The sequence below is a fragment of the Bos mutus genome, chromosome X (assembly GCF_027580195.1).
Source record: "Bos mutus isolate GX-2022 chromosome X, NWIPB_WYAK_1.1, whole genome shotgun sequence".
Lineage (NCBI taxonomy): Eukaryota > Metazoa > Chordata > Mammalia > Artiodactyla > Bovidae > Bos > Bos mutus.
In genome coordinates this window covers 90,178,921-90,200,141 of record NC_091646.1, presented here as the reverse complement: position 1 = coordinate 90,200,141, position 21,221 = coordinate 90,178,921, and the positions used below count along the sequence as shown (strand labels likewise).

General features: G+C 38.3%; 1 protein-coding gene across 8 annotated transcripts in view; it reads right to left on the bottom strand.

The window, feature by feature from the left end:
• CASK (calcium/calmodulin dependent serine protein kinase) overlaps positions 1-21,221 on the bottom strand; it is a 374,249-nt gene that overhangs the window by 189,313 nt on the left and 163,715 nt on the right. For all 8 annotated transcript variants that reach the window (XM_070366505.1, XM_070366507.1, XM_070366509.1 and 5 more), the window contains exon 4: positions 3,813-3,890. In XM_070366505.1, the coding sequence (XP_070222606.1) occupies positions 3,813-3,890 (78 nt within the window). The remainder of the gene's footprint in view (positions 1-3,812; positions 3,891-21,221) is intronic.

Sequence of the window (21,221 nt, the reverse complement as noted above, 5' to 3'; positions counted from 1 at the left end):
GTTCTCTGACATTCAGTTAATTTTACTTAGTTACTCTGGATTGCTATTAAGTGAGCAGTGCTCAGAAGTACACAAAGAATTCTAACTCAAGGGGTAGGAGTCTTTCATCTGCCAGCAGAGGCTGGTTAGCTGTCTTATTTCCATTTAGCTCTAAGAACAAACAAGAGAGAACCCCCTTATGCCTACAATTTCTTTTTGCAACATAATCAAGTTTTAGATGGGGTATCCTTGAACAAAGCAGATTCCTTCTGGGCTGAAGGAAAATCAAACTCCTCACAAGGCCAGCAGGGTCCACCGAGGCTCTGAACTGGGTCCAGGAGAAGAACAGAGGAGGAGTGAGCATTTAAAAGTGCTAACAGGGTCATTAGCCACTGGGTGTGATAAGAGCAGGTCATTCAGTATTACTTGAGAACTTACTTTGATTTCCTTCTCTCAATTCTAAAGTTCTTCTTCTGCAATCCTACTGTTTGTCTTTAAGGGTCTTTTTCATCTTCTCTTCCTCTGAATTTTATTCCCTATATAGCTGTCATTTTCTTCCTACTATCTTCTTTTCTCATTTTTCCCCTTTTCCTTCCCAACCAGCCATGACACAGAAATGCAATTTACTTAGCATTATTTATTGGTTAGTATTTACTTTTGTTTTTTTCTATCCAGATCTTTCATTCTCCAAACTTTAAAATAAAGGCTGAAGAAAGCTTATCTCTGGAATTCCCTTAACAGAATGTCCCTGGCTAAGGACTGCCTATCATAAAAAGAACCCAGGATCCCTGAGGCATCAATGGCTTCGTGGAGGATGGTGTATAAGCTATACCACTCTCCAAGATACACAATGGAGATGCTTCATAATTGAAATGCTCCCCTCCGTGTGTGGAATCTCACAGACCTCATGTAGAGACCTCATCTATTCTGGGCCAGCGGTGATTTTCTGATGCAGGAAGAAGTGAAGAGCTACCCTTAAAAGGCCCAGATCTCTCTCAGCTTCAGCTAGGTCTTTTGATTGGCTGTATCCTTACAATTGTTCAGTAAAGCCTGGTGCTAGGGAAGAATATCTCTCTGATTTGTGAGAATTTGATTTGATAATCTGATCCTGTGTGTTAGTTTACTCCACAATTCATCACCTCTGAAAAACAGAGGTAATCAGTAATTGGGTCAGCCATTTAGAGAAAAACAACACTATCAGTATGATTACTTGGTCTCTGAGTCTTCTTTCACTTGCTCTCACTAGAACAACTGATACAAGCTGCATTTCCCAACAATGGAGTATAGGATCAGAGAGAAGGAAGGTAGAAGTTATCTGGTTGAATGTTCTAAACCAAAGGAAGGATCTATGTGCCCTTGGTTACATGGTCACTGGTACTCTGCAATAGGGGACATACCTAATCATACTTTCTGAGGTCCCTCCCTATTGTCATTTTTAGGAAGGGTTTTAATAAATTTTGCCAAATCCCTCTCTTTGCAGTATCATTTATTGATCCCAATATTACTCTTTTCTTTGGTCCATTCTGGTAAGTTCCTTTCATAAAATCACCATTTTAATAGCAATATAGGTGGATTTTTAAAATCAACAGACTTTCATCTTGATGTACATAAACATCTAACTTTCCTATAATCTCAAGATTGTGAGAGACCTCCAGTCATTTCACTCTATGACATCATCTCTACAACACTGGTATTCTTTATGTTCTAACACCTAGCACAGTGGCAGAGACAGGCTCAAAGTTAAAGAAAAGTAATAGGAATGAGTAGTTCAGTTCAGTCGCTCAGCAGTGTCCAACTCTGTGACCCCATGGACTGCAGCATGTCAGGCCTTCTTGTCCATCACCAACTCTCGGAGTTTACTCAAACTCATGTCCATTGAATCACTGATGCCATACAAGCATCTCATCCTCTGTCGTCCCCTTCTCCTCCTGCCCTCAATCTTTCCCAGCATCAGGGTCTTTTCAAATGAGTCAGTTCTTTGCATCAGATGGCCAAAGTACTGGAGTTTCAGTTTCAGCATCAGTCCTTCCAATGAATATTCAGGACTGATCTCCTTTAGGAAGGATTGGTTGGATCTCCTTGCGGTCCAAGGGACTCTCAAGAGTTTTCTCCAATACCACAGTTCAAAAGCAACAATTCTTCGGCTCTCAGCTTTCTTTATAGTCCAACTCTTACACCCAAACATGACTACTGGAAAAACCTTAGCTTTGACTAGATCGACCTTTGTTGGCAAAGTAATGGATGAGTATGGAACAGAGTAAAACCAGTAGTGGTTTAACATCAACTCTGATAGCCTATCTGCCAGGTATTCCAGTGTCTTTGTGGTTCAAAAAGGAAAAAGTCATCTTCCTCCATCAAGTTTCACTGTTTTATGAAATCAACGCCCAGAATATTTAGTTTTCCCTGTTTGATGCTGCTAAAGATAACAATATGGGAAAATACAAAACTCTAATTCTTTAAGAAATAAATATGAACAATGCTATGCAAAATCTGAGGGTTTCATTTAGTAGGAGAAAGTGGCATACCACTATGCCATAAGAAAAATCAAGAAAGCATTGATTATTAAAGAATGTTTTTTAATTCTAAAATGCAATACAAAATAAAAACTTTTAATTGTGATAAGAACACAAAAGCAAAATGGGATTAAAAAAAAGAACCCCCCCCCCAAAAAAGAAAACCCTAGAATATACTTTTAGTGAACAAGGCACAAAATAAAAAAGGATATTTGGCCTCAGTTCTACTATGAATAAATCAGGAGTTAAAAGAAGGAACTAAAGTTAATATATATAAACTCTCATTTGCTTCCTCTCCCTAGCTCCAGGAGTAGAAAACAGCAGCTACCTAAAATTTAGTATATTCTTTATCTTGTGTTACGGTTATGGCTGCTCCACCTCCCGAAATGGGGGCCCTTGCTGCTCAGTCAGGAGAAGAGTGTGCAAAGAATCTGAAGAAAGTCAAGTCATTCTGAGCTTAAAGTTGCATGGGGGTAGTAGTCCCTAAGCTGTTTTCAGCCATATCTGTCCATTGTGCCATAATTATAAAAAGAATGGTAGGAGGGAGAATGTTATAATCATTTAATGGTAACTGTTTCCTAAATGGTAGAAAGTTTGAATAAACACTTACAGGTTTGAACCCTTTAACATACCATGGTTAGTGACTAAGGAGGGTTGCTGTAACTCATGTATTAAAAAGGCAACTTATTGGAGTGGGTATTTATGATATGATTGTCACCAAAGCAGAAAGCTGTACTGCTCCAAATCTATAGGCAAGTGACCCAGTGCATGGCTCCTGTGATTTTTCATATTAAATCTTTATTTTGAGTAGGAACTCCTTCTCTTGGAACAATGATGACTACTTGATTGGGAGATCCAATATATTCAGCAGAAAAACTGTGCTGTTATTTCTGTTCTTCTGCTGTTCCGTGCTTTTTCTCAGATTAACTGGTCACAAAACAATCTGCTATCACTAAAAGGCAAACTGAAGAACTAAAGAGGCACATCTGCTAAAAAGCAAAAATCAAACACACACCAAAAAATCCCCAAGTTTCCTTCTACATAGTTCCTGACCTATAAAATTCCTCCTTGTATAAAAGTCATCAGAAATGGAAAAGATGGCAGTGGTGATGTTAAATTCTAAATCCATATAAATAAATCCACTGTTTAATATTTTGCATTTCCAGTCACTGTTTGGTTCCACTAAGGCACATTAAGAGATGCTCCTTGTAAGAGTGGCAGCCTGCTTGTCATTCAAAGAGCAGGATGCTTCATATGATTTCCTTGCCAGCTCCCTTTTACTTCTACCTTTACTTTGGGAAGTTGATACAAATTACATACCTGGCGACAGCTTCACTGTATACGAAACCAGCATCAGCTCGTTTTACGATTTCAAAACACAGATCTGCTCCATCCATACTGTAGAGAGATGTGAAAAAGAAGATAAGGAAAGAGAAAATTTCAGGAAGAAAACATTGAAAGCGAATACATTGTAAGTAAGTTTTTAGTTGACTTACAGCTAAAGATTATAATAAATTATTTAAGTCTCCTTCTTTTGATGAAAAATAGATACCAATTATAAAGGACATTATAACCATCTTAATATTGAAATCACTATGAACGGTGACTGCAGCCATGAAATTAAAAGACACCTGTTCCTTGGAAGGAAAGTTACGACAAACCTAGACAGTGTATTAAAAAGCAGAGACATCACTTTGCTAACAAAGGCCCGTGTAGTCAAAACTATGGTTTTTCCAGTAGTCAAGTACGGATGTGACAGTTGGACCATAAAGAAGACTGAGTGCCGAAGAATTGATGCTTTTGAATTGTGGTGCTAGGGAAGACTCTTGAGAGTCCCTTGGACAGCAAGGAGATCAAACCAGTCAATCCTAAAGGAAATCAGTCCTGAATATTCATTGGAAGGACTGATGCTGAAGCTGAAACTCCAATACTTTGGCCACCTGAGGCTAAAAGCTGATTCATTAGAAAAGACCCTGATGCTGTAAAGACTGAGGACAAGAGGAGAAGGGGGCAATAGAGGATGAGATGGTTGGGTGGCATCATTGAGTCAACGGATATGAGTTTGAGCAAATTCCAGGAGACAGTGAAGGACAGGGAAGCCTGGCTTGCTGCAGTCATGGCGTTGCAAAGAGTGCAACAGGCCTGAGGGACTGAACAACTACAACAGCCTTCTTTGTGGTCCAGCTCTCACATCTGTATATGACTACTGGACAAACCATAGCTTTGACTATACAGACCTTTGTTGGCAAAACGCTGTGGGGCATTGTGGGTCAGGGCATCTCCGACCAGGGATGGAACTCGTGTCCCCTGCATTACAAGGCAGATTCTTAACCACTGAATCACCAGGGAAATCCAATAACTAATTAATTAATAATCATTACTAATCATTACTAATATTACTATTCTTCCAGCATCATGGAAAGCATTCCTTGTTTTATCTCCCTTCATTCTTACTATCATCCCATGAGGTCAGCATCCTTCATGTTCTCAAATAATTTGTCTAAGTGAGTAGACATGTATGTGACAGGGACAGAATTCAAATCCCTACCTATATTCAATGCTCTTTCCATTATCTACAGCTACATCTACTAAGTGTGCAAGGAACAAATATACATATTCAAGCTCAACAGTTCAAACATCGGATGAAGTTCTAAAAGAACAAGTATATTTTATACTTTCAACATATTCCCACCTAAAACCTGGCAGAATACTAGGCACACAGTAAATATTTAATGATTAGTTGACCATATTACATGAAAATACTTTCACATTTATACAAAGCTTCACCAAGTTTACCTAGTTTTCATTTCACGGCCAATGAACTTTTTCCAATGTTCAATAGGATTCTTTTCTAAACTAATTTTTATGATGGCTCAGTCTACTCTGAAGTATGGCAGGGTCTATTTTGCATCATCAGAAATAAAACCCAGATGAATGTGATCATGCATCTATGTGAACAACCCTGATCACCTGCAACAGTCCTACAAGCAGAGTTGCTAGGTCAAGAGGCATAGAAAGAATGCTTTTGATACATATACTACTGGAAAACTTTCAACAATTTACTCCGCAACTACCGAGTGTGAGAGTGTTCTTTCCTACCTTGCTTGCCTCTCCTAGGATGAGTATTCTTTTTAATCTTTGCCAATCAGATAGGAGGAAAAAAAGTCACCCATAAATGCTTTCATTTACATTTCCTTGATTACTAGAGAGGCTGAATATTTTTCATTTCTTTGTGTTGTGGGGAGAAGAAAAGCACTATTTTTAAAGCTGGCTGCAGTTTAAGCTTCGATGGTTGATTTGTGAAGACTAAAAACACATAGTGAGGGAATTATAGTTTTGTTTAGCCTTTTTCCTTTTTAATTGCAAAATGTGAGGATAAGCACTATGCATCTTAGATGAGAGAAGAGTTGGGCAAAGGAGAGAGCTAAACTGATTGCATCATAAAGCAATAAGAATCCTTAGAGCCAGAGGAAGGCTTTTTGGAGGGATCTGAAAGGGGGAAAAATCCTAAGGGTGGGAGAAGGTAGTAAGATGGTGAGAGGCAAACATTTAAAGAGGGAACCAGTCAGTGGGAAATAACTGGAAATCACTTACTGCCCTGGGCTACAGTTACCAGCATGAATCGATTCATTTTCCTGGACATATGTGAAAATACTAGTAATTGAAATGACAATTTCTACATATGCATATACACATACGAGATTATTTTTAGGTTTATACTCTTTTCCACTATTTTGGTATCTAGTCTGATACCAATTTTAATTCTGCAATAGTATCCATTTTAGTATTTGGCAAAATAAGTCATTTAGTCATTACTCTTTGCCAACATTTTCCTATGAGATTTTCTTTTTCTCACAGCTGAAATTTAAAATCAATTTCTCAAACACTATAAAGTTTTAAAAAAATATTTTGCTGAAATAGTATTATATTTATAGATTAACAAGTAGAAATTAACATTTTCCTAACATTCTTATCTGTGAATGATATCCATCTCCATTTCCTTTTATGTCTCTGAGTTAGAATTTCAAGGTTTTCTTCATATTGGTTCCAAATATTGATTATTGGGTTCCCCACCCCAAGGCATTTTATATTTTTAGTTGCTATTATAAATGGTATCTTTTGGCTATTATACATTTTTTAATACAATGGTTCATAACCAGGGGTACCAAACAAAACCGCCTATATAATGTTTAAAACATGCATGCATGCTCTTTGAGGCTTTAGTCTGAAAGTAAGTCATTACTGTGAAAGTAATTTTTCAATTATTAAAGCTATTTGATTAGTCATTTGTAATGTTAATTGATATTAAAGTAAAAGGCAATCCATTAATTCAAAATTTCATGATATAGAAATATAAGCTAAAAATACTTTTATGCAAATTTTACTCATCATAGAAACTTTAAATATACATATTCATAAAACATACAATCCCAGTATAATAATCTTGAACAAAAAGTTCAATGTCCTAATTCTTGACAAACTTTACTTGATAATATGCTTTTAAAAACAATTATAAGGCTTCTCTTATTGGTTTTCTCTTTGGTTTCCCATCTTAGGGTGTTTCTGAGGCTGCCAAGAAGCTTCAATAAGCATGCTCTGAATTTCCTTAGTTGGTTCCATTCTGAGGGAATGAAACGAGAGAGAAGAAATCCTGCTATGGAAGAGTATGGGGAATGTTTCTATACTAAACCCAGAGAAAAACTATGGGATGTTTACTCTGAATTGTGAAAAGTGGTAGGATTATGAATGATCTTAACTGCCCCTCATTTCAACTATCTGAATTTTAAAACTTCTGTAATAAACATGCATTACTTATAAAAAATTTAAACATTATCCAAAAACAAATGCTCCAAACAAACAAAACAGATCACAGGTCTAGAGGGACAAGGTATGGCTGTAAGTATGTGGAAGGGATCAAAATATTCCAGCCCCAAATATGCCACTTTAGCAGAGGATTATTTTGAGCTGAAGGCAACTGAAAATCAGCAGATACATGAAAACACTCTACTCTCCTCCATTCTGCTTACAAATGGGACATTAATTTCCCTTTATTAAAGTGACAGAAATTTCCTTTTGTAAAGGTGTTCCCCTCTCATGTACCAGGAAGAAGAAAACCACTCTTACCTGTGTAACAAACCTTATTAAATAACTCTTTTTTACCATATATTTTCTGATTACCTTCCTACAATTTACTTCCGACCCTAGATACCCAAACTACCCTCTCCATCCTTTGTCTAGTCTCTTCACTTTACCTCTTTGTTAAAATGGTATATAAGTCTCTGTGGGTTTCACTTTTTCCTGTGCGTATGCCCGCTCCCTATTGCCCACCAAGTGTAAATGAAAATCTTCTCTCCTGTTATTTTGCCATTTGTCTGTTTAATTTGCAGGCCCCAGGTACTTAATTAAGAGTATATAGAAAGTTTTCTTTCCTCCTCTACAATGTATTCTATAAAAGCAGAGAAAGAGAAGGCTCGTAGGAGACTAGTAGCTTCTTGTATGAAGAAGCGCTTCTCAAATTAACTGTGATCATGGTGGTGGTTTAGTTGCTAAGTTGTGTCTGACTCATTTGTGACCCTACAGACCCGCCAGGCTCCTCTGTCTATGAGGTTCCCCAGGCAAGAATACTGTAGTAGGTTGCCATTTCCTTCTCTAGGGGATCTTTCTGACCCAGAGATTGAATTCGTGTCTCCTGCATTGCAAGTGGATTCTTTACCATTGAGCCATCAGGGAAGCCCAACTGTGATCAAGGACTACCTTTCACCACCCCCCCTCCCCACACACACTCTAGTATATTAAGAGCTAATACATTTTTTACAACATACAAAACCATGCTGTGATTTCACAGCAACATAAATCATTCTAACAGTTTCTAGATGTTTATACTCAGTTTCTGTTCTTATTTCATTATAAAGTGGTAAATGACTGGTAGACTAGAATTTGTCTGCAAACTATTCTTTGAGGAGCACTGTAAAGAACAGATCAAATCTGGATTTCTCTGATCAGCATTTCCCCTGAAGGTGATAAAAACAACCACAAAATCTAGATGAAATATTGGGTACGGAAAAACTCAAACTTTCTGGCCAGCCCAATAAAAATTTTTTTAAGTGTTAAAGAATTAACAGCATAAACAGTGAAAAACCACCTATGAGAACAGAGAAAGGATTAGAACTCAAAGAGGGAAGCAAGAGCTGCTTCTGCTCTGGGGATATGGAGGGGTTATGGAAAGAAGGCAGCTGTGGAGGCAAGAGGTTTCACTTCTGGGGAACTCTAGAGAAGGGATGGGCTTCCCTGGTGGCTCAGATGGTAAAGCGTCTGCCTGAAATGCGGGACACCCGGGTTCAATCCTTGGGTTGGGACGATCCCCTGGAGAAGGAAATGGCAACCCACTCCAGTACTCTTGCCTGGAAAATTCCATGGACTGAGGAGCCTGGTAGGCTACAGTCCATGGGGTCGCAGAGTCAGACACGACTGAGCAACTTCACTGATGCAGATTTACAGGGTGATCCAAGAGGAGAGAAAGTGCTCTTCTTCTCACAAACCACAAAAGAGTCCACCAAGGGGTAAGGCTCTGACAAAATATCTCATACTCCAGGGTGGAAACATAAAGAGTTGCATTTTGAAAACTGCAGTATACAATATATTCTGGTATGTCTTATCAGTAGCATAGGAAAACCCCAATGCTTACCATGGAGATAAAAACTGAATTTTAAATATTCAGTAAGAAAGAAATAATCAAAAGTGACACTATAGATTTGAAAAAGCAGCAAGAAGAAATTTAAGAACAGAAAAAAATAAAAATTAAGACTTTGAACAGATTAGATAGTCAAAGAGAAAAGTAGTGAACTAGAAAATAATCAGCTTGAAGCAAGGAGAGACAAAACATGGAAAAAATAAAAGTGAGATTAAGAAATGTAAAAGATTACTTTGAAAGTCAGCATATATTTCATTGAAGTTTAAAAAGCGAAAAGAAAATGGAGCAGAAACAATACTAAAAATATAATGACTGATAATTACCCAGAGATGACTAAAGATATCAATCCACTGATTTGAAAAGCCCATTAAACATCAAGGAAGAAAAAGAAATCTATAGTTAGCTGTATACCACTGAAAACTGCAGGAAACAAAGAAACATAGACAATCTCAAAAACAGTGAAAACAACAGACTATCAGACTGATAGCTGACTTTCAGTAGCAATAGTGGAAGCCGGAAAACAGTGGAAAAGTGTCTCAAAATAACTGCCAATATAACCTTCTCTTCTCACTTAATAAATCTTTACAGAATGATGGGGAACACATGTATACCCATGGCTGATTCATGTCAATGTGTGGCAAAAACCACTACAATATTGTAAAGTAATTAGCCTCCAATTAAATAAAAAGAAAAAAATCTTTACAGAATGAAGGTGGAAAAACAATTCAGATAAGTAAAATACTGAGATAATTTGCCACGAGCATATCTATCCCTAAAGGAAATATAAAAGAATATTCCTCGGGAAGAAGAAATATGAAGAAAAGTCAGAGATTCAGCAAGGCATGGAAAACATAAAATGTAAATATGTAGGTGAATCTAAATGAACAATGATTGTATAAAACAACTATTTTCTCAGTCTCTCTCTGGAGAGAGAGAGAAATCATATAAAACAGTTACTGTTCAGAAATAGAGAGAGGTAGGTAGTGGGGTGGGATGGGGTATGCCAGGAGGAGATTGACTGATTTTAAATATAAATACTTGACAACAATAACTTATATGTCAGGAGGTATACTTTAATTTCTAGGTCAACTATTAAGTTCTTTTTCTTTGAATAGACCTTCTACCTTTGTGTATAACTTTATAACATTATGCATTCAGTTCAGTTCAGTCACTCAGTCGTGTCCGACTCTTTGCGACCCCATGAATTGCAGCACGCCAGGCCTCCCTGTCCATCACCAACTCCCGGAGTTCACCCGCGATCCACTCACGTCCATCGAGTCGGTGATGCCATCCAGCCATCTCATCCTCTGTCGTCCCCTTTTCCTCCTGCCCCAAATCCCTCCCAGCATCAGAGTCTTTTCCAATGAGTCAACTCTCCGCATGAGGCAGTGGGTTACCATTCCCTTCTCCAGGAGATCTTTCCGACCCAGGAATTGAACCTGGGTCTCCCGCATTGTAGGCAGACGCTTTACCATCTGAGCCACCATGGAAGTCCCCCAAAACATTATGCATTAGTCATTTGAAAAACACTGGTCCACTGAGTTATGCAGAATTTCCTAATATTGACATGTTTGATTACATGATATTAAAAATCACTGCTGATTACATGAGAAACATTCTTTAAGTCCTCGGGGGCTTCCCAGGTGTCTCAGTGGTAAAGAATCCACCTGCCAATGCAGGAGATGCAGGTTCAATCCCTGGGTCAGGAAGATCCCCTGGAGGAGGAAATGGCAACCCACTGCAGTATTCTTGCCTGGAAAAACTTATAGAAAGAGGAGCCTGGTGGGCTACAGTCCACGTGGCTGCAAAGAGTTGGATATGACTGAGTGTATGCACACACGCATGCACACACACCCCTTTAAGCCCTGGGAAGCTGTTAAGCTCATTGTGGCAGATATAAGTTTTCCAAAATTCTAATTTTCACTTGAAAATTTTGAATTTCATCATCAGCAACAACTACTGTGAATTATTTCCCTGGAAGCAGCAGGCTCGCTTTGTTCATTTTTTAAATTGAATGTCTGCCACATACTCAAGTTTGGGTAACTGTGGCTTGTCTGTTAGTCATTCTTTCAAGTAAAAGTGATGTCACACACACACAAAATACTAGTTTGGATTACAACTCAAGATATTGCAGAAGTGGATTTCTAAGACCTAACAAAATTTAAAGAACTGCAAGCAGAGTATGTTTTCTAATCACAATATAGTTAAGTTAGAAATTTAAAAAATAACTAGAAAATTCCCAAATGTTTGGAAATTGAGAAATACATGCTAAATAACCTATGAATCAAAGGCGAAATCACACTGAAAATTAAAAAGCATTTCTAGTATTTCTAATAATGACAATAAAAACTACATATCAAAACTCATGCAAGATTGAGGCATTACATTTCAAGACTGGGGTGTTGCCATTATTAAACCCAGAAATATAAAAATGGCTGAAAGAAGAAGTTGGGGCATAGGTCCAATCTTCCAGTATGGAAAGCTAGCTACAGCCCCATCCCCACAACACACACTCCTCAGTGCTGGAGAAACTTATCTTGTATCAGGTAACCCACTGATGACAAATAAAATACATTAATACAACCTTTTCAGTGGACAATTTTATAATGCTAGACAAAGGTCTTAAAAATGGGCATGTCCTTTGACCCAATGATTTCATTCCAAGGGAAATAATCAGATTATTTGCTGAGTTTTAATGACAAAGGTTTATCACAGCTATTTTTAATAGGGAGAAATGGGAAAAAACCTAAATGCCCAACAAAAAGAGAATGATTAAATAAACTATGGTAAATCCACAGAGTAGGATATTATGCTGCCATTAAAATGATGCTATAGAAGTATATTTATTGATATAGAAAGATGTCCATAATAATTTAAGATGTACAAACATATATGCATTATCTATGTGCATTCAAATGTATTGAGAAATTTTTGGATATTACAACACAGTGTTAAAGAGTAAATGGGTAGGACTCTGGATTTTTTGTTTCCTTTTTACTTAAAAAAAAAAAAAAGAACAGGTATTACCATTTTGGTCATACTAAAAACAGTTCTAAATGTTAAAAAATAAAATGCAAAAATATTCCTTCAGTATGTTGTTAAAATAGTATTTATAAGGCAGTCTTAATACTTTAAAAATTATTTAAATTTAACATAAATATTACAAACACTGATGTAAAATATTAGAAAATAAAAGCTGAAGTCAGTGACATTCCACCAGGAGAAATTTTTTTAATAGAACAGCAAATTAAATCTGTTCTATTTAAAAAGGAAATGATAATGAGCAGAAATTAATGAAGAAAAAACAGGGCAAAAGGCAAAGCAAAAAAATATTCTTGGAAAAGATTTATACAAGTGAACTAGAAAAATCCCAATTTTGAGAACTGAATAATAAAAAAAAAACTGAACCAATTTTATTACACAGATCTCAGAATAAAATCATTAGAAAATGAGAAAATATTTAAAACTGAATAATAAGGAAAATCAATGCATCAAAACTTATATGCTATAAATGCATATATTAATATTCTAAAAGAAGAAATGTTCAAGATTTATGATAAGCATCCATCTCCATAAGTTATATAAAATCATCAAATTAAAGTCAAACAAATTAGAGGGAAATAAGGATAGAAACCAATGACATGGAAAACAAACAGATACTGGGAGGATTAACAAAGTTAAAAGTTGTTTCTCGTGAAATGATACATTTTGGGCAAGCCTGAATTAAAAAATAGACATATACAGCAGCCCGTATGAAGAATGAAAAAGGAGAAATTCTATATCCTGCAGACATTAAAAAGATGATATCAAAACTTTATGCCAAAAATTTGAAAATTTATATGAAATGGACAAATTTCTAGAAAAATAAAACTCATTAAAACACAAAAAGAATTAGAAAACCTAAGTAATTCTTTACTAATTAAAGGAACTGAAATAGTAATTAAAAACCTTCTGGCATAGAAAACTCTAGGCCTAGATGGCATTTCTCACAAGTTCTACTGAACACTGGGAGGAGAAATAAATAAAAAGCAGGAACAGTTTCCAATTCATTTTATGAAGCTAGCGTAAACTAGATATAAAACCTGTTAAGGACAGCATGTGAAAATTAATGGCCAATCTCACTAATGAACATAGATGCAAATAAGCCAAACGAAACTATACTGAGCTATATTGAAAAACTGTAACAGGACCAAGATGGGTTTACCAAAGGAATGCAAAACTGTTTTAACATTTGGAATTCAATTAATAGAATTCTGTACACTGAGATAGATTAAGGAAGAAAAAATAGTGACCACCTCAATAAAAGGAAAAAATATTTAATAAAACTATGGATTTAAATCTTAAGAAATTCTTAAATTGAAGAAGGCAAAAATGTCTACCCCAACAATTTAACAATATTGTGAAGGTTCTAGCCAGAGCAGTAAGGGCAAGATAAAGAGATGAAATGTATAAGAATTGAAAAGGAAGAAACAAATCATCATTATTTACAGATGGTATAAGTGTATATGCAGAATATTCAAAATAATCTAAGGAAAAATGAAAATGAATCAGAATTTAGTAAAATTATTGACATAAAACAAATGAAATTAAAAAAAATTTTTTTCATTAAAGAGCATAGGAATAAATCAAATAAAAAGATGTGTAGGATCTCTAGACAGAAGAATATGATTTTTTTAAGATAAATTAAACAACTAAAATAAATGGAAAGAAAATTATCTTGTTCACAGACTGGAAGACTCAGTACTGTAAACAGCTCATCTTTCCCAAGTTAAAGCATAAATTCAATGGAATTCCAATCAACATCCCAACAGGTATCATATTAGAAACTGTTAAGCAGAATCTAAAATGTATATGGAAATGCAAAAGAACAAGAAGATCCAAGTATTTTGGGAGAACAATGGTGGGAAGATTTGCTCTACTTCAAAATTTTATAATACAAAGCTTAATAATTAAAGCTGTACGCTATTGACACTAGGATAGACAAACAGGATAGTAGAACATAAGAGCAAGCCTAGAAACACACACACACACACACACACACACACATATGGATGCTAGATATAGGACAAAAAAGTAACTGCAGAGTATTGGGCAAAGACAGTCTCTTCAAATAAATATGTGCTTTTGTGGACCTGAATGTTCATAGCAGTACTATTCACAATAGTCCCTAGATGTCAACAATCCAAATGTCCATTGGTAGTAGAATGGATAAAATATTAATATATTTACAAAATAGACTATTAAATAGTGATCAAAAGAAATTAGCTATAGGTACACAAAAATTTGGTTAAATCTTAAAACGTAAACTGCATGATTTTTTCTATATACGGTTCAAAAGCAAATAATCTTGCTTTGTTGTAATAAAGCTAGGATTTATTGAGTGCTTACTATGTGACAGGTATTTTCTAAGTGCTTTATGTGCACTAATTCATTTAACAGTTACAAGAGGTCTATGAAGTTAAGTATTTTTACCACCCTTATTTCACTTATGAGAAAACTGAGAAACAGCAGACATTAAGTAACTTGCCTAAGACATCACATAGCTAGTAAGTGGCAGAGCCAGGATTTAAACTCAGGCAGTTTGACTTTAGAGACCATGCACCCAAATGTTCAGTTTACAAAGAGGGAAACTTCTAACTTCTGTTCAAGGTTCTGAGTCACTTAATGGAAGACAAGAGATTATAGCTAAGAAGGTCATAGTATGAAGGAGGGCTCTGAACAATCACATTTTCATGGTGTCATGGGGAACCCATGCTCTAGAACAATCTAGTGGTATCTTCGAAATGCAAAGCCTCCATTTTCATCCTTCCAGATGATACATGTAAATACTTTATTGTTGATATGGTTTAAATGAATTCTCTATACGTAAGTTTGCTGATAGATGCTTTAATCCTTGCATACACAAATCAATCTCTATTGATTAGAAATACCCACAACTTCGTTTTATTTTCTTCTAATTCAGGGCTTTTCTTGTGGTACTGTCTTGACATCTTCACAAATGTCCCATCATCTTTTCTCAATACTTTTATGCTTTATGATCTTGCTGGAAATGTCCTCTCTCCACTCTTCCACCTCTCTCTCTCCTACACTTATGTTGATGCTCTTAATCAACTTTGTACAAGCCAGCCTGCCTTTTCCAGCTCCCAAATGTTTCCCCTACTGATCTCTTGTGAAGTGAAGTCTCTCAGTCGTGTCCGACTCTTGGCGACCCCATGGACTGTAGCCTACCAGGCTCCTCCGTCCACGGGATTCTCCAGGCAAGAATACTGGAGTGGGTTGCCATTTCCTTCTCCAGGGAATCTTCCCGACCCAGGGATCGAACCCAGGTCTCCCGCATTCCTGATCTCTTAGGGCCCTAAGAATCTGTGCCTCTCTATGGTCACTTAGAACTATGTTGCCAATTATTATTATTATTTATTTCATGGATAGGCACTTGACTGGTTTGCATAGTTTGACTATAAATAACATGAAGGCATAAACAAGCCTTTTATCACTTCATAATATCCCACATATTGATGGATATTCACAAATACTTTTGCAGTGAATTCATTTCTGAAAGACAGAGGAGTCATAGACACACGATCTTTTTTTTTAAAAAACCCTTTCCCCATCTAAAATGGGCTTTCCCTGATAGCTCAGTTGGTAAAGAATCTGCCTGCAATGCAGGAGACCCTGATTTGATTCCTGGGTCAGGAAGATACGCTGGAGAATGGATAGGCTAGCCACTCCAGTATTCTTGGGCTTTCCTGGTGGCTCAGCTGGTAAGGAATCCACCTGCAGTATGGGAGACCTGAGTTTGATCCCTGGGTTGGGAAGATCCCCTGGAGAAGGTAAAGGCTACCCATTTCAGTATTCTGGCCTAGAGAATTCCATGGACTATACCCGTGGGATCACAAAGAGTCAGACACGACTGAGTGACTTTCACTTTCACCCATCTAAACTAAGTTAATTTGGGGAGGAGTTATAACAGTGCATATTAGAATTTCGATGGAAGGAAAGGGTGTGTCTTGGAGGGATTCAGACATCCTTTGTGGAGTTGGCAGCTTCTGAGATGGGTCTTGAAGAAAAGTAGAGGGGAAAGGGAAAAGTGGAGCCATGAGAATGACAGAAAGCGAGCAAGCGGGGGCGTGGTGGAGACTACGAGGTAGTTAAGAGGAGAGCAGTATTTCAAGGCATTTTCTCTGACAAGTCAACAACAATAAAGCTGGGAGCACTAAAAAAATGAGTCAACATGTTAGGTGGGTTTGGAGGAGATTGTGGAAATACTCAAGGGGTCATAATTGGAGCCAAGTGCTCCTCTCCCATCTATTTTGAAAATTAAGGTACAATATTACATTCTTTCACATGAACAGACAGGGACCAGAGAAGGTATTTATACAGGCTTATTAACTATAATATGGAAATATATAGAAATCTTCATCTCTTCAGTGGAGAAGGGAAATGTGCCCTGCAATGGGAATTCTTAATAAAGCAATTTTGATATATTATCAAGTACATTAAAATGACTGAGCACATCCCTGTATGTCTATGTACAAGCTGCATTTATTTTGGTGGGAACTGTCCCTGCCCATTTGTATGTGAAGCTTAATATCTTCCCTTCCATTGGGGTGAGCTTTCTTTATCTGTGTCCAGTAGAATATAACCCTTTTATATGCCAATATTGAAGCAAATTAATTTTCTAGTTTTTTTTCAATTTTAGCTCAATCTATTGATGTTTTCCTTTGTGAATCTCAGTCCTTTGAAGTCGTAAAAGCTTGCCAAAGATCTGTCAAATAATTTTAATTTTTTTGCTAGCTTTCCTATGACTTGTTTATATAAACTCTATTCTGTCTGTGGTTTTCTTTTTTGGTGGGAGGGGTTAGATCTAAACTGACTTCTGAATTGCTAATGCATTTTCTCAACACTATTTAAAAATCCTTCTTTTCCTATTATATTTACTGCACTTTGTATGTCCTGCTGAAAGGACTCCTTTGAAGAGAAATGCCTGGCACTGGCTGGCAAGCAGTATTTTTTGTCCTGTATCCTTCTAAGTGGATCAAATGCCAAAGGTGGTCTGAGGTATTTTGTGGGTCTGAATGTTTAGTACTGTCTAAAATCAAGCCTACCACGGCTGGGTGCTGCAGATTAGGTAACATCTGAAGGGTACTGGTTCACAGCTCTGTGAAGGAATAGATGTACCAAGAAGCTCTTCAACTGAGCATGGGTAGACACAAGGAGAGAGAGAGCATCAAAGGAAGGGAAAGGTCATGGTCATCAAGAGCGAAGACAGAGCACACTGCACACACTGTTCTACCTCACAACTTTGCCTTGGATCAGCCCTGGTGGCTCAGTCAGTAAAGAATCTGCCTGCCGTGCAGGAGACCTAGGTTCGATTCCTAGGTCGGGAAGATCCCCTGGAGAAAGGAAAGAACACCCACTCCAGTATTCTTGCCTGGAGAATCCAATGGACAGAGGAGCCTGGTGGCCTACAGTCCATAGGGTCACAAGAGTTAGACATGACTGAGTGACTAAACCACACAGCAGGGTAAAGATTCAAAGTTGTTCTGACCCACATGTGAGGCCTCCCTTAGTTTAGGCCAACCTGGAGCATTTGGAGGGCCTGAAACAAGTGTACCAATTGAAGTCCATGATGCCATATGTTTAAATATTAAAAAATTATACATGAAACTTACAAATTGCTAAATATGTTCTAACCTTTGACCATGATTCATAAGGGCCTAGAAGTTTAGGATCTATTAAATATTCTTGGGTTCCTTGGATTTCCTTACCAGAATGTGGCATCTTGGGATATCCAGCCCTTGGCCAGCCCTCAATTTTTACCCCACCCCCAGCTCCATGCCTAATCTTACAGCCTTCCTATGCTGTGCCTGATATCCTAAGGTACAAGTGGGAACAGTCCAACCACAGATTTTACAACTACTTATCAAGGCTACTGTGGAGAAGGCAATGGCACCCCACTCCAGCACTCTTGCCTGGAAAATCCCATGGACGGAGGAGCCTGGTGGGCTGCAGTCCATGGGGTCACGAAGAGTTGGACACGACTGAGCGACTTCCCTTTCACTTTTCACTTTCCTGCATTGGAGAAGGAAATGGCAACCCACTCCAGTGTTCTTGCCTGGAGAATCCCAGGGACGGTAGAGCCTGGTGGGCTGCCATCTATGGGGTCACACAGAGTCAGACACTACTGAAGCGACTTAGCAGCAGCAGCAGCAGCAGCATCAAGGCCACTGACTTCCCTTCTTGGAATGGTGTCTTCGGCCACCCCTCCTCTACTTATTCTTATTCCTTAATGCTGGGTCAATTAAGGTTGTTAGTTACAAGAAACAGAAACCAACTCTGGCTGACTTAGGCAGAAAAGGAGTTTATTAATAGGACACTGGATTGCTCAGAGTGGTAGAGATGTCTGTGAAATCAAGACTGGTGCTGTGCTGTCAGAAACAAAACCCTGAACTGATCTGACGAGGGCACCACTGCAGCTGTTCTACACCAGCTGCAGCAGCTTGCACCACTGTATCTGTTAATGCTAGGTGCTGGAGGCCTTCCAGAGTGCTACTTCAGCTATACCAGTGATTGTACCTGCTATTACCTGAGAGTTCCACATGGCCCTTGTTTTTTTGTCAGTAGCTATTACATCATGAGTGGATGTCTCTGACTCATGAAACCCGTATCATATTCTCATATCCCAACGGCCAAGGAGAGCAAACACCTGGCATTTTCAGCTTCTATAGTAGAAGTTGGGCTTTGTCCTCCATCAAGACTCATAAGATGGGATTTTCTTCAAATATCGGAAGAGGTTTCAGACACAAGACAGTCAAAATCAATGAGAAATGACCCCTTCCTGTGGGTTCTGTTCTCAAGTCTACCTTCAACTGCTTGTGGCACCTAGCTCGTGCTACTTAACCTTTCAACCTTGAGTTGACAATGACTCCTCAATAAAATGATGTGGTTCAATTTAGTAATCTCTAAAACTGCAAGGAGATCCAGCCAGTCCATTCTAAAGGAGATCAGCCCTGGGTGTTCTTTGGAAGGACTGATGCTAAAGCTGAAACTCCAGTACTTTGGCCACCTCATGTAAAGAGCTGACTCACTGGAAAAGACCCTGATGCTGGGAGGGATTGGGGGCAGGAGGAAAAGGGGACGACAGAGGATGAGATGGCTGGATGGCATCACTGACTCGATGGACGTGAGTTTGAGTGAACTCCGGGAGTTGGTGATGGACAGGGAGGCCTGGCGTGCTGTGATTCATGGGGTCGCAAAGAGTTGGACACGACTGAGCGACTGAATTGAACTGAACTGAAAGTCTCTTAATACCACCCCCCTCCCAAGAAATTCTGATTCTTTGAAAAAGGACTGGTTTGAAAGAATTTGCCACTTCTAAAATTGAAATATAGTGTAAGATATTATTTATCAAGTTTTAGAAACTGAGTGTTGTTCTAAGGCCTATCTAGATATCAAAGGTTGATTTGTCACCATTTTCCTGACTCCTTATCAATGCTGTTTGACAATGGTGCCTCCTAGTGGGTGAGGAAACTCCAGTTACAAATGACAGCAAAGGATCCTAAGACAAGAGCAGCAGACCTCTTGATTTGTCCCTCAGTTTGGTTTTCCGAAATTCTCAGAAAAGAGAGGAAGGCAGTTGTGAACACAACTTCTGTTCTGTTTACTAGGTAAGAACTTGACTGTTAGCCCTCAGTGTTCTCACCAGTCCCCTCTACCAAACACGCACCTCCCAAACCTTCAACATGCACACTCACACACACACACACTCATACACACACACACACACACACTTCTCTTTCAGTTAAAGCTCTGAAGGAACAACCAAAAGAGGAAGAGGGGCGTCCAGCCACAAAATCATGATAAGTCATATGACAGAATTTTAGAACTGGAAGTTTAATTGGAAGATTTGCTTTAGGTCAGTAGCTAATTCATGGCAATTGGAACTAGAACCTCAGCTTCTTGATTCTCAGCTCCCTGTATAGCCCCACGCTTTTTTGAAGGAGGAGGTTCTTTTTTTTTTGAATCAAGATCGAAGGTTAGAACATATTTAGCAACTTGTAAGTTTGATATATGACCTTTTTATACATAATTTTCCCTTGCTTTAGCATAGACTTATGTGGTTTGTTGAAAGGATAGTAATAGTCTACTTCTTTAAGGGCCTTTTAAAAAAGTACTGCAAATCCTCACAGATGAAGAGATCTCATCTGTGCTTTCTTTCCCCTCTGACCAGAAGACAGACAGATGGTTTCACGGTGCTAGTGAGGAACTAAGTTTCCAAAGTACCCTTGTTTCTTCTCCCAGCATGAGGTCTACAGGGTTCATTTAAGACATTGGTTACTATATAGGGCTTCCCTGGTGGTTCAGAGAGTAAGGCGACTGCCTGCAATGTGGGAGACCCAGGTTCGATCCCTGGATCGGAAAGATCCCTTGGAGAAGGAAATGGCAACCCACTCCAGTATTCTTGCCTGGAAAATCTCATGGACAGTGGGTTACTATATGGCCCCTGGTATATGTGCACAGGGCAAAGTGTCCAAAGGCCTGGGTACTTGGAACTTCTTTCTTTTCTATCCTGCCTACTCTCCCCAGATATTTAAACTTCATTAATTCTTAACAAAAAAAGTTAGACCTCTGATCTAGTCCTGCTTACTTGCATAGGTGAGAGTCAAGACAGACCCTCTGCCACTCAAAACAAAGTCACTCATAATCAGTGCATCATTACTTGGCACCGCTGCAGCTTACTTTCTATCCTATATACATTCCTATAACTCCAGTATGGGGAATATGTGTATGATTCTTTGTAAGTCTCTGTAGCTCTTCTTCCCACCTCTTCTCTCTAGAAATACAGTTCTGCGTCTTGCTCCTCAAAGCCCTCTCTTCATTTGCAAGCAGGTTCGTCAGTGCAGTCCCTGCCATCACTAGCAGGAAAGCTCCTGGCCTACAGGAGGGAGCACTCCTTCCAGGGATGCAGATACGAAAACCGCGACATGATTCTCCTAGCCATGTGTGGGATGCAAGGATTTGGGGCCATTCTTTGACAG